The sequence below is a fragment of the Tenrec ecaudatus genome, chromosome 4, assembly GCF_050624435.1.
Source record: "Tenrec ecaudatus isolate mTenEca1 chromosome 4, mTenEca1.hap1, whole genome shotgun sequence".
Classification (NCBI taxonomy): Eukaryota; Metazoa; Chordata; class Mammalia; order Afrosoricida; family Tenrecidae; genus Tenrec; species Tenrec ecaudatus.
The window spans coordinates 2345055-2357535 of NC_134533.1; the positions used below are offsets into that span (position 1 = coordinate 2345055).

At 57.5% G+C, this 12481-nt stretch overlaps 1 protein-coding gene across 1 annotated transcript; it reads right to left on the reverse strand.

Annotated features, from left to right (window-relative positions):
- Positions 1-308: 308 nt before the first annotated feature.
- Positions 309-878, reverse strand: ASCL2 (achaete-scute family bHLH transcription factor 2). Its single transcript, XM_075547963.1, has one exon. It carries the CDS (start codon positions 876-878, stop codon positions 309-311), a length of 570 nt encoding a protein of 189 aa, XP_075404078.1.
- Between the last annotated feature and the right edge of the window lie 11603 nt (positions 879-12481).

A 12481-nucleotide genomic window follows, 5' to 3' on the forward strand; every position in this document is an offset into this window, starting at 1 on the left:
ATTCAGTCACACACCCTCATCCAATACGCGCGCGCGTGCGCGCGCGTCCACACCCGCAATGCGCGGACACACACACACAATTGCAGCGCAGCGGCGAGGGGAAGTTTTGCAATCCAGGACAAACAAACCCAGTCTTGCACAGGCTTGAAAAAGTTTGAGGGAAACGAAACGTGTGCGAAATCAGAGGCTCCCCTCCACCCCCCACCTCGGGCCTGGCGCACGGCTTCGCAGGCTTTCCGGGGGCGCGCCCCACGGTCCTCTGCCCTGCCTGCTCCCGCGGGGCCGTGTTACCTGGTGGGCCGGGGCGCTCAGTAGCCCCCTAACCAGCTGGAGAACTCCAGCAGTTCGCGCTCCGCGGTGCTCAGGGCGCCCTCGCAGCCGCTGTCGTCGGACGAGTAGGCGGAGCGCGGGGAGCCGGGCTCCGAGCTGCCCCCGCGGCCCGGGGACGACGAGGCGCAGGAGGGCGAGGTGGCGGCCGCCGCGGGCGTCTCCGGCGGGGCGCGGGGCGCGGGTGCCAGGAGCCCCTCGGCCAGTGCGGCGCGCACGGCGTCGTGCTCTGCCAGCTGGCGCTGCAGCGCGCGGATGTACTCGGCGGCCGAGCGCAGCGTCTCCACCTTGCTCAGCTTCTTGCTGGCGCCGCCGTGCGGCACGTGCTGCCGCAGCGCCTGGAAACCCAGGTTCACTAGCTTCACGCGGTTGCGCTCCCTCTCGTTGCGCCGCGCCACTGCCGCCGCGCCTGCTCCGGTCTCCTCTGGCGCGCCCGGCCGCCGCCGCCGGCTGCAGCGCAGCAGCTCAGGGGAGGCGGACCGCCGCCTGCCACTGCGGCCACCCGGGACGCCGGACGCCGCCGAGGGCCCGGAGAGCGCGCCGCCGTCCATGCCGCCCGCATCCACCGGCCGCGCGCCTCCTCCGAGCCCCGCGCGCCACTGCAGGGTGCGGGCCGAGACGTCGCGGGTTGGCGGGCGCCCCCGGGGCCACCTGCTCCGAGGGCGACTCCCTGGGCCCGTGGCCGAGGTGGCGGTAGCGGGCCGTGCGCGCCAGGGAGCGTGGGGCGCTCGTGTCCCGCACGTGCGGCCGGACGCTCCCCGCTCTCCCCGGGGCGGCCGTTTTTAACCGTAAAGATAACCCTCCTCCTTCCCACGCCCTCCGGCCTCGCCCTGCGCGGGCCTCGCCCTCCCCAGCGCCCGGGCCCACTGGCCCCGACACGCGCCCCTCGCAGCACCCAGCGCCCACGCCGCCAAGCTACAGGTGCGGGACCACCCGCATCGCCCCTTCCCCAGCAGGTGCCCCACCAGGTGCGCCCCGCAGGTGCCGCTGGTCCCTGTGCACCCGCAGCGAGCCCAGGGGGAGGGCGGGCCGCGCGAGATCTCAGCAGCACGCGCCGCGCCACCCCCGCCGGCCCCGCCCCCGCCAGCTAAGGGGCGGGGTTCAGGGTTCGGCCAATCCTGGGCGCTCCTGCCCAGCCCCTCACGGCGGATCGCCCCGCCTAGCCCCCCCGGGGGAAGCGCTTGCGCCAGGCGCGTGGCTCACCGGAGCGTCTCGAACAAAGCTGGGCGCCCGCCGGCCCCGCGCCCCAAGCGCACCTGAGCCGGCCGCGCCCACCTGTGCTTTCTTCCCCCGAGTGTGGGAGACCGGGCGCGTGGGACGGCAGGCGCCGGCTCCGGAGCTCGCTGCCCTTGCCGGCTCACACTGCAGCTCCAGGGTGGGGGCCTCGGCCCGGAATCTGGCAAGTTTGCCCATCGGTATGGCCTGGGCAGCGGTCACTTCGCAAAGCCTCCTGTCATGGTCCCTTGTCGGGGGCCCCTCAGCCCCGCGGTGCTGGCAGTTTCCGACTTCCTCTCCTGGTCCTGCGCTCCCCGCTCAGCATCCCCCAAAAGATCCCAAAACTCATTGCCATGGATCGATGCGGATTCAGAGCGATCCTGCAGAACGGAGTTGACTGCCCCCCCACCCCGCCCGTGAGTTTTTCAGAATGAAACTCCTCACGGGAGTAAAAAGCGCCCCTTTTCTCCCTTGGAGAGACACGTAGTTCTGAACTGCTGACCTTGCAGCTAGCGCCCCAACTCGCAGCCACCACGCCACCAGGGCTCCTTCCAGCAGCCGGCTGGGTTTTTTCAGTGCACGGATGGAGCCTGCCTGGACCCTGTGTTCCCGCACACAAGGAGGGGTGCTGGAAGCTGGTCAGCGACATTGGGAACAGCCGGTGTGCCCCTATGCCAGTGCAGACAGGGTCTTCCTGAGGAGGGGGGCTTGAGTGTTCCCCCGCCCACTAGGAAAATGGAGGTTCTGAGAAAGGTACAAAACACTTGGCTCAAGACGAAGCCTTGCTGTCCTGCTGTCTGGCTGGACAGGTATCCACTCCCCAGGGCCCCACGGCAGGCCTCACCAGACACACACCCCCCAAACCAGAGCCCCTCCCCACACCCTTCCCTGGGGGCTGGGTGGACCTCATGATCATGCTCAGGATTAGGGGCTGAAGGCTGTCCCCCTAAATTACTATTGCTGTTGTCTGCCAGCTGCCATATCCCTGGTTTAAGGGCCCTCATTGTGTCCTGGGGCACGACATATGTGTTGGGCTGCTAACTGGGATCAGCAGTTCCAAACCAGCAGTGGCTCGGTTGGATAAAGCCGAGGCTGCTCCCCTAAAGATCAAGAGTCTGGGGAAGCCACAGGGGACAGGTCCGCGTTGTCCTGTGGGGAGGGCTGCGTGAGTCAGCAGTCAGCATCCGCTGGAAGACAGTAAATTTGGCAATCTCAGCTGGCAATCTGGTTGGGAATGGTGCTTCTTTGTTATGTTAATGAGCCCGTGCAGGTACCCTTTAGCCTGTTACCTTTGAAATAGAAATCCCGCGGATTAGGCTGGGGAGCCAGCGGGCGGAATGGGGAAGGTGCGTGGTGGGCCACAGGATGGTCACCCAGGAAAGGGCTTCAGAAACGGAGACAGACCCTGCCCCACCGCCAGCTGATAGAGCCCACGCCTGGCCTGGTCAACTGAGCCTAACGCCTGGTAGAGCAAAGGTTAAGCATTCAGAGGCTAGGCGGATCTACCCTATCTACCCTCTAGGCGCGGGGGGTCCTTAAACTACAGCCCGGGCCCGCAGGCCACATGCGGCCTGCGGAGGACATTTATCCGGCCCGCAGGGTGTTTTTGCCCCATTTGTTTTTTGACTTCAAAATAAGATGTGCAGTGGGCATAGGAATTTGTTTATAGTTTCTTTAAAAACTATAGTCTGGCCCTCCAGTGGGTCTGAGGGACAGTGAAGGGGTCCCCTGTTTAAAAAGCTTGAGGAGCCCTGCTAGGGTTTCACTGAGTCAGAAGCAACAAATGGTGGGAAAATTAAGTCCTGTTTGCTAGGGCCACTCCCCCCAACCACGTGTGGCTTCTGTGGTAGCTGCACTGCAGAAGGATGACCCCGTCCGGTGAACCCAATCCGCTTCCCAGACGCCCACTTGTCCAGAGGCTGCCTGCCCCTTCATCACACCATGTCCTCCACCCCAACACAGAGAGCAATACCCGGAGGAAAATCACAGCCCCTTCGTGACAAGGAAAATCCAGGAGGAGGGCAACCACGCTTCCACAATGCCAGTGGAACATTCCAAACCGAGGCCCCAGGAGAGTGGGGGGGTGGGTGGGCTGTGAATGAAACACATCCCGGTCCCGAACTCCTCCCCACAACTATCCTTACCCCTGAGCCCCTGGGCGCAGCCCCTGTCCGTCCATCTCCTGGAGGGCCGTCCTCTCTTTTGCCACCCCGCCACTTTACCGAGCACGATGTCCTTCTCCAGGGACTGGTCTCTCCTGGCAGGATGTGAGACTGAAGTCTTGCCCTCCTGGCCTCTAAGGAGCACTCCAGCCGTGCTCCTTTCAAGGCAGATTGGTTTGGTCTTTCGGCCGTGTGCAGTGGACCCCAGCACAGGGACAGTTAAGAGGGTGCCCAGCACCGGGCAGTGCCTCTTTCTGTTATGTATAAGGTTGCCATGGGTCGGAGGTGGCCCAGTGGCACTTAAAACAACAACAACGACGTTGGCGGACAGTCCTCTTCTCAAGCACCATAATTCGGAAGCGTCGACTCTTCTTCCAGCCTCCCTATTCAGAGTCCACCTTTCACGTGCACTTGGAGGACCGAGGCACACCTGCTCCAAGCCATGGTGTTTCCTGTGGCCTGGATCAGGCGTGCCTTGGTCTTCCAAGTGACACCCTTGCTCCTGGACACTTTCACGTGCCCTGGTTGACCCAACACAATATGTCCCTTGCATCTCGTCACAGCTGCTTCCGTGAGTCTTTCACGGCGGATCCAGGCACTACGGATGCAACCCCGGACACAGGGGTGGGGGGAGATAAAAGCGTCGCAGTGAGCCCTGAGCTACAGGAGAAATGGAAACAGCAGCTCCAGGCTTTCGGGGAACCAGAATGCTCCCCACTGCACCTCCCCGGAGACCACGGTACCGCTGCGGGTGGACCCTGCGCGAACAACGCATTTGTCTCGAAAACACCAGGGAAAGTAAATTGGGGAAAGCACCAGGGAAACTGTGGGCAGAGTGACTCATGGGACCTAAGCAGCCAAGGGAAGAATTCGGCAGCGAAGACAAGGCAAGCGGGCAGGGGTCCCTGAGAGAAAAGAGTAGAGAAGAAATGGGTAAGGGGAGTCCTGGGGAGTCGGGGATGGCACGAGGAAGACACCCACCCACAAGAGCACAGCAGGCACCCACAGCCAGGGGGACAATGTCCCTTTTTCTTAAGACCCACAGAAGGGGCCAATGGGACCGAGAACAAAGACACATTCAAAACAACCGGTTTAAGAAGGGAGCCAGCAAAAACCAATAAAACTGTGATTTAAGAGAAAAAAAGAAGAAGAGCCAGGATGACAGCTAGAGGGGGCGGGAGGGGGGGGGGGAGCTTTAAAGTGATAGAAAGGTTTTACTTCAGGCCAAGAGATGGAGTCCGAGGTCCCAGTCACATGGACACAGACGCAACGGGTGGCTGCGGCAGTGGGCTGACGTGCCGAGGTGAAGAAGGTGCAGGGGACAGCGTCACTGTGAGTCACCAACAGCACCAACGGCAACCCTCAAAGTAAAATGGATCAGACCCAGGAGACAACGGTTTATAAGACACTGGACATAAGTGGGCAGTAGGGGGGCGGCACTGAGTGGCCCCTGAGTTACTCCCCTACCAGGATTTCTAGGCCGTAGCACCAATGCCCTGCAGGCACAGTCTGGCGGGTTCAGGAGACAGGCTGGCAGTGAGGAGGCCTGGTTAGCCAGAGTTTTCAGTCTCAAGGAGAGAGCGGGCATCTGAGGGACCACAGAGAGGTCGGTCTTCATCAGGATTCAACTGTGGAAGAGTCAGGAGCTGGGGGAAGAACGAGCCTATAAGATGAGCCAGCCATTCCCAGCTCTCCCTCAGGACAGGGAATCCATCCCGTGGCCCCACCAGCCAGCAATGAGGCCCTGGTGGCTGCCAGGGCACCGGATGGGTTCCCAGAAGGCTCTGAGCTCAGGTGTGGGCTAAGCTTGGCTCGGCCCCACCTACAGAACCTGAAGGACTACACTCCACAGGCTCCAAGCATTTCCAGAAGAATGGACGTCCAGGACTGTGGGGGTGGGGGGTCAGATGTTACAGACATCCTCCCTGAAGGCACTCACTGCCAGACTGCTGTCTCACCCCACCCCGGGTGAGCCTGCTCCCTGCTGCTGGGGACAAGGGATTACTTCTCCCTGAGGCTTGGGACCTTTAGCTTGGTTCCTGTAGGTGGAGTTCACACGGGATCCAGAGAACAGGTCCAAGTTAAACTGCCATCCTAAATCTAGGATCCGCCCATCTAGTCACATGGATACCCCCAATCCCTCCTCTTCCTATTGCGTGTCTGTCCCTAGACCACCCCCTCTCATTGCTCTATTACCTAGAGCACAGCCCCTTCCTGTGATGTAGGTCCTCACCTGTAATTAGGAAGGAGGCTTGCATGTCCCCAGGGAATATAGAAGCCTTGGTCAGCATTAAAGATTCTCTCTCTCCCTCCACGTGGACCACCAAGCGGGGCTGAGGTGAGCATGCTACCATGAATTGTGTCTGACTCCATTTATTTCAATACTTCACTTCTATCTCTCATGCGCTCTGTAACTTTACTATGATCTTTACTTATTGTCGCTGTACAATTGCGCCTACCGGACCCGTAATGATGTGTTAGGGGCTGGCTTCCCCTGACACAGGACAAAGCTTATTTGATGATAAATAAATATTATAATATCAATTAAACTTAATACTATTAGATCAAATACTCAGCACTCAAGAAGAGAAAGTGAACGGCTCTAGTGTTGCCGGCCGTGGGGTCTCTCTGCCACTCAGCGGCCCCAGGTGGCAGAGCCGGAAGTTTTGAAGCCAAGACCCTGATGGAAGCAGGTTTCCAGATCTGTCACTCAGGGGCCCTTGGGGTGGGTTGGGGGGTGGGGGTTGAACCTCTGATCTTTTGATCAGCAGGCAAGAGTTTAACCCTTGTGTCCATACCACTTCTTGCAGTCAGTCCAGTATGCTGATGGTCAACCCAATATGCTAGGGAGGCCAAGGAGCAGGACGATGGTAACGCAGAATGATGAGGGAGATCAATGATTAGAAATGAACCCAGGACCGCCCAGGGCATTAACAAAATCAAGGACCTTGAGAGACAAGCAGCAAGCTGCCTTCCAGATGCGGAAAGGTAAGTACACGGACGCGAGGAAGGTGTGCACACAGCGCCAAGACTCCACTCCAACTGTGGAAGAGAAAACAGCAATGGCCGAGAAGAAAGAAGAAACAGGGACAAAAGCCAAAACACTAGACCAATGGTTCTCACCCTGCCTCGTGCCTTGGCCCTTGAAAACAGTTCTTTGTGTGGTGGTGACCCCCCTCCAACCACAAAATTATTGTCGTTGCTACTTCATCACTGTAATATTGCTACTGTTATGAATCGGGCGACCCCTGTGAAAGGGTCCTTCAACCACCAAAGGGGTCACGACCCACAGTTTGAGAACCGTTTGACTAGATGGTGAATGGGGGAGCCCTCGTGGCCTCGGAGTGACTTGTTGGGCCAGGCAGCCGTTTGAAAGTCCCGGCCACTCTCGGGAGAAAGACGGGAGAACGTGGCAGTCTTGGAAACCCGCCGGGCAGCTCCACCCTGTCCTCTAGGCTGCTGAGACGGCATCGACAGGTGAGCCACGGCACCAGAAAGAGCGTGAGAGATCTCCAAACTGAGGCCCAGCGCAAGACAAATGTCCCAGAGAGCCAGCGCGAGGCGGGCAGCTTGGAGTGGTCTAAGGGGCCTGTGACTGCAGTCCCCGGGTAAAAGACGATAGATAGTAGGGAAACAGGAAACTACATCCACGGAGAAAATGATAGAATTTCCCAAATTTGATAACACTATAAACCCGCAGACCCGAGATTCGATCAACCCCAAGAACAAGAAACATGAAGAAAACTACTCAGTATTCAAAACCAGGAGGAAAGGGGGCCGGGGGAAGGGGTCTTAAAAGCCAAATCAAGGAAAAGAGACACATTACCTACAAAAGAAGCACGACTATGGATGATGGCAGGTATCTCTCTTTTTCAATCGTTTTATTAGGGGCTCTTACAACTCTTATCACAATCCATACATACATCAATTGTGTAAAGTACATTTGTACATTCATTGCCCTCATCTTCTCAAAACATTTGCTCTCCACCTAAGCCCCTGGCATCAGGTCCTCATTTTCCCTCCTCCCTCCCTGCTCCCCACTCCCTCATGATCCCTTGATGATTTATAAATTATTATTTTGTCATATCTTGCCCTGTCCGATGTCTCTCTTCACCCACTTTTCTGCTGTCCGTCCCCCAGGGAGGAGGTCACATGTAGATCCTTGTAATCGGTTCCCAATGACAGGTATCTCATCAGAGAAAAACTTCAAGAAGACAGCGGGGAGATATCTTTAAAGGCCTGAGAGAAAGAGACCCTTTACATTTAGGGTTCCATGTCAGGCTTGTCTCGTGCCGCTGTGACAGAAATAGCGCCTGTAAAAGCCTGTAACAAACACACTTATTTTTCTCACTGTGTGGGAGGCTGGGTGTCTGGCTTTAGCACCCAGTCCCAGGGGAAGCCTTCCTCTACTCTTAGCTATGAAGGATGGTCCTTGTCTCCTTTCAGTATCCGTGGGTGGGCAGGTGTTCCCTGGAGATCCCATGTGTCTGGGGATCGGGGGTGCTCAGGGGTGCTCAGGCCAGGGACTCCAAGTTGAGAGGATCCCATGTGTCTGGGGATTGGGGGTGCTCAGGCCAGGGACTCCAAGTTGAGAGGATCCCCATTCTTCCCGGCTCTTCTTTCTCCGTGGTAGGCAGGACCCTCTGCTTGCTTGCTTCTCTCCCTTAATCTCCCGTAAGATAAACAGCGATTCAGGCCACACCCCAGGGACAGTCCCCTGACGTCAGTTCAGAGCTGTGACCTGGGCAAGGATGTCCCGACCCCCAAAACAAAAACCAACCAATGGAATCCACCCTATCGAGTTGATTCCAACTCATAGCAATCCTATAGAGGAGTCCCAGGCTCCCAAGGAGCGACCGGTGGGTTGGAACCTCGGACCTCAGGGGTAGCAGTCCAACAACTACCCAACAGTGCCACCCGAGCCCTCCGAGCCCTTTACAGCTGATTGGCTATTCATAGCCAATTGCATCCTGGCGGGGGAGGGGCGATGAGATCTTGACACAACTGTGAAAGACATCCCCCCAGAACTGCCAACCGTCCCTCTGAGAATCGTGGCCCACCAAACTAACAGACCTTTGGTTTGGGGCAGGGGTGGGGAGGGGTGGGTGTGGGTGGGGAGGGGTGGGTGTGGTGGGGAGCTGTGTGCCTCAGCCCATGCCAATCAGAGAAAACAATACCTTTGGAAAGCAAAAACAGGATAAGGTTTTGCTCTCACCTGCAAATGCTGACCCAGTTCGCCCCAGCAGACCTGCGCTCAATGACGTGTGCAAAGTAGACTTTCAGGCAGAAAGCAGATGACAGGAGACGACTGACAGATGGACACAAAGGAGCAAGGGCCACAAGTCGTGGTGACCACGTGGGTTTAAGAAAGAAAAGTCAAACAAGCCGTTTTCATTTGGGTCCGCTTGTACAGGGCTCTCCCGACCGAGATCTCGCAGACGCAGAAGACCGGCTCCTCGCCCCAGCCCGGGGAGGACACGCTTTGATGATTGTCTGCACCTCGTGGAAAAGCTGGCTGACCACATGAAAGTCGCAGTCCCCTGTGTGAGAGGGCTTCGTGAGCATGGCGGGATAAAGGCTGCGGAGGCCACGGAAGAACCCGTGCATGGGAGGCTGGTGCTGGGAGCGCGGGCAGCCAGCAAAACAGACACGTCTGTCTTGGAAGGAGTGCAGCCAGCGTGCTCCTTAGGAGCAAAGATGGGGAGACTGTGTCCCGGGCACGTGGGACATCCTCAGGACAGAGCAGTGTGGAGAAGGGCGTCATGGGGTCGCGCCCAGAGGAAAGGAGGAAGGCTCCTGGGAAGTAGATCGGCACAGGGTCGGCAGCGCTGGCTGGGGCCGAGCCAGGTTCCCGAAGGCTGTGTACTTAGCGCCTGCTCGGAGTCGGCCCCTGGGGACAACAACCACAGGGAGACAGGGGCGGCTATGACTGTGTTACTGCGGTGCTATCGCGTCGGCTCCGACCCAAGGGGACCCTGTGCACAACAGAGGGAGACACTGCTCGGTCCTGCGCCCTCCTCCCAACTGTTCCCATGCCCGGTGCAGACTCCGTGCCCATCCATCTCACGGAGGGCCTCCCTCTTTCTCGCTGCCCCTCCACTTTACCACGCACGGTGCCCCTCTCCAGGGACTGGTCTCTCCTGACCACACGTCCAAACAATATGTTCTTCTACTGGATCTGAGGTGGTGATATCACTGGAAGGCAGACTAAGTTATAGATGTAAATGATACACTAAAGTGATCACGGGAGTCGTGGCAGAGGGGTGGGGGGGTGGGGCGGTGGTGATGCGTTGGGTGGCTAACTACAAGGTCAACAGTTCGAAACCACCAGCAGCTCCAAGGGAGAAAGACAGGACGGTCTACTACCATAAAGCACTCGAGTCCCGGTAACTCAGAGGGGCAGTTCTCCCCTGTCCCACAGGGTCACGTGAGTCTGAATTGACCGGTGAGTGGCAGAGGGGCCACTCAAACAGGAAAGCACAGAGTTACAGTTGACCTTCTGGGTTAAGTTGTGACCTTACTGTGTCCCTTCTAAAAGGCGGTGTTATCCAGGAACACCTGTGCCAGCACCTAGATGCCATCTGGGAACTTGTTATGTTAATGAGGCAGGTTAGCACAGGTGTGTCCTGAGCCAAGCCCTTCTCTGACATTAAAAAAAGCTGGAAGGTAGCGGAGATGGGTGAAGCCGGGTGCTAAACCACCACGCGAAGATTGCCCCCAGGTGCCTAACCTCGGGAGGCGGAGCCCTGGTGGTGTAGTGGTTACTCTCTGGTCTGCTCACTGTAAGGTCGGATGTTCAAAACTGCCAGCCTCTCCGAGGGAAAAAGACAAAGTTCTAGCTCCGTGCTCTGGGAGAAAAGGACCTTTTGTCCCAGACAGCCGCCCGCTGAGGAACTAACAGCCCTGGAGCAGGGAGACAGAGCCCTGTCCTTCACCCACAGAGCGGGCGGGGGGTTTGCAACTGTGGAGCTGACAGCTCAGGGTGCAACCACTCCCCCATGAGTCTCCTTCCATAGCAGCGGTTCTGAAGGTGACCTTGGAGCAGCCAGTGTTTCCCTCTGTCACAAACAAGTCACTATGAGTCAGAAGTGACTCAACAGGGACAACAGTGGCCTGACCGCAGTCTGAAGGGGCTAGAGGGCAAAGGTTGGTGTGTATTGTCCGGTTTATGGTAATGAGGCAGGATGAACACAGGGTGTGTCTTGCGTCCACCACCTACGAAATGAAATACAAGAGCTGATTAGGGAGGATAACGGAGATGGGAGATACGGAATCACCTGAAACCGGCCCAGGCGCACCTGAGACGAAGACCTTCCGCCAGAGCCAGAGCCACAAGGCTGTCCCCTATTGCCCCTCAGGCTGTTCCCTAGTGCTGACTCTGAGGACAGAGTGGGACTGCCCCTTTGGGGTTCTGAGGCTGAGCCTAAGCCTCGTCTGTCTCCCTCGGAGCAGCTGGGAGTTTTGAACAGCTGACCTTGAGGATTGTTGTCCATTTTATCACCACGGTGACATCTGTACTTGCTCCTGCGCCTTCTCGAGCCAGCACCCTAAAGTTCTACTTCCAGCCTCCTGAACTGTAAAGAACATTCACTTGTTCCCTCAAACTGTCCATGGAGCCTGGGGGCTGTAGGGTTACACCGCCTGCTCGGCAGCTCCGACCCCCCCAGCAGCTCCTCGGGGGGGAAAGACTGGGCTTTCTACTCCTCAAAACAGTTCCCACAAAGAGGGGGTGGGGTCACCACGAGTCAGCACTGACCCGCTGCCAATGAGAGGTGGCCAACGAAAGACAAAGCATGACATTGTAATTTTTTTTTTAAATAGCCCGAATCACAAAATTAGAAAGTAAAACTAAGGCCAACAAGGAGAAAGGGGCAGCTGGTACAACGGGCCAGCAAAGAGCAAGCTGTCAGACCCCAGGCGACAGTATGAGGTCACTGTCTGCGTATCCCAGTCGCCATTTCTTTCCTGGGCTGTCACCCGCAGTGGCATTCCAGTTGCTGGGATGCCGGGAGCTGTGTCCCTGATGTTTCCAATACCAGCAAGGTCACCCAAGGTGAGCAGACTAGGAAGGGAAGCAGGAAGCGTCTGTGCAGGTCTGAGGAACCAGCCACTGGCCGCCGTGGGAAAGGCAGCGGAGCCCGTTCAGAGTGGGCAGACGGCGGAGGAGCCCCGGGTCAGAAGGCTCTTACCATGTGAATGAGGGAGACCTGGTCCCAAAGTTGAGTCGTCCGTCGTGACTCGGATGGAGTAAAGCTTTGGGGACCTCCACTAGCTGATGGGGCATGACTCTGACAAGAAAAGCAACAGCTTCAAACATCTGTTAATAACTGGAACATGGAAGGTACGACGTAGGAATCTTAGGAAAATTGGGAGTCGTCAAAATGGAAACAGAACACATAAAGATGGATATCCTGGGTATTGGTGAGTGGAAACGGACTGGTATTAGTCACTTTGGATCCGGATATCATACGGTCTATTACGCCAAGAATGAAAAACCCAAGAGGAATGGGGTCTCATTCATCACCAAACAAAGGACATTTCAAAGTCCGTGTTGGAGCACAATGCTGTCTGTGACAAGCCACCATCCATCGTCATGTGAGGAGACCGGGTCAATAAAACCGTCATTCAAACGTACGCACCGACCCCTAAAGCTAGTGATGCTTTGAAGAGTTTTAGCAACCTCTTCAGCCTGACACTGAGCAAACATGCAATCAGGAGACATTGGTCATTGGTGGTGGTTGGAATGCAAAAGTTGGGAACATAGAGGAAGGAACAGC

Excerpts from the sequence above, each read along its gene's own strand:
- ASCL2 (XM_075547963.1), bottom strand. The coding sequence starts at position 878 with ATGGACGGCGGCGCGCTCTCCGGGCCCTCGGCGGCGTCCGGCGTCCCG.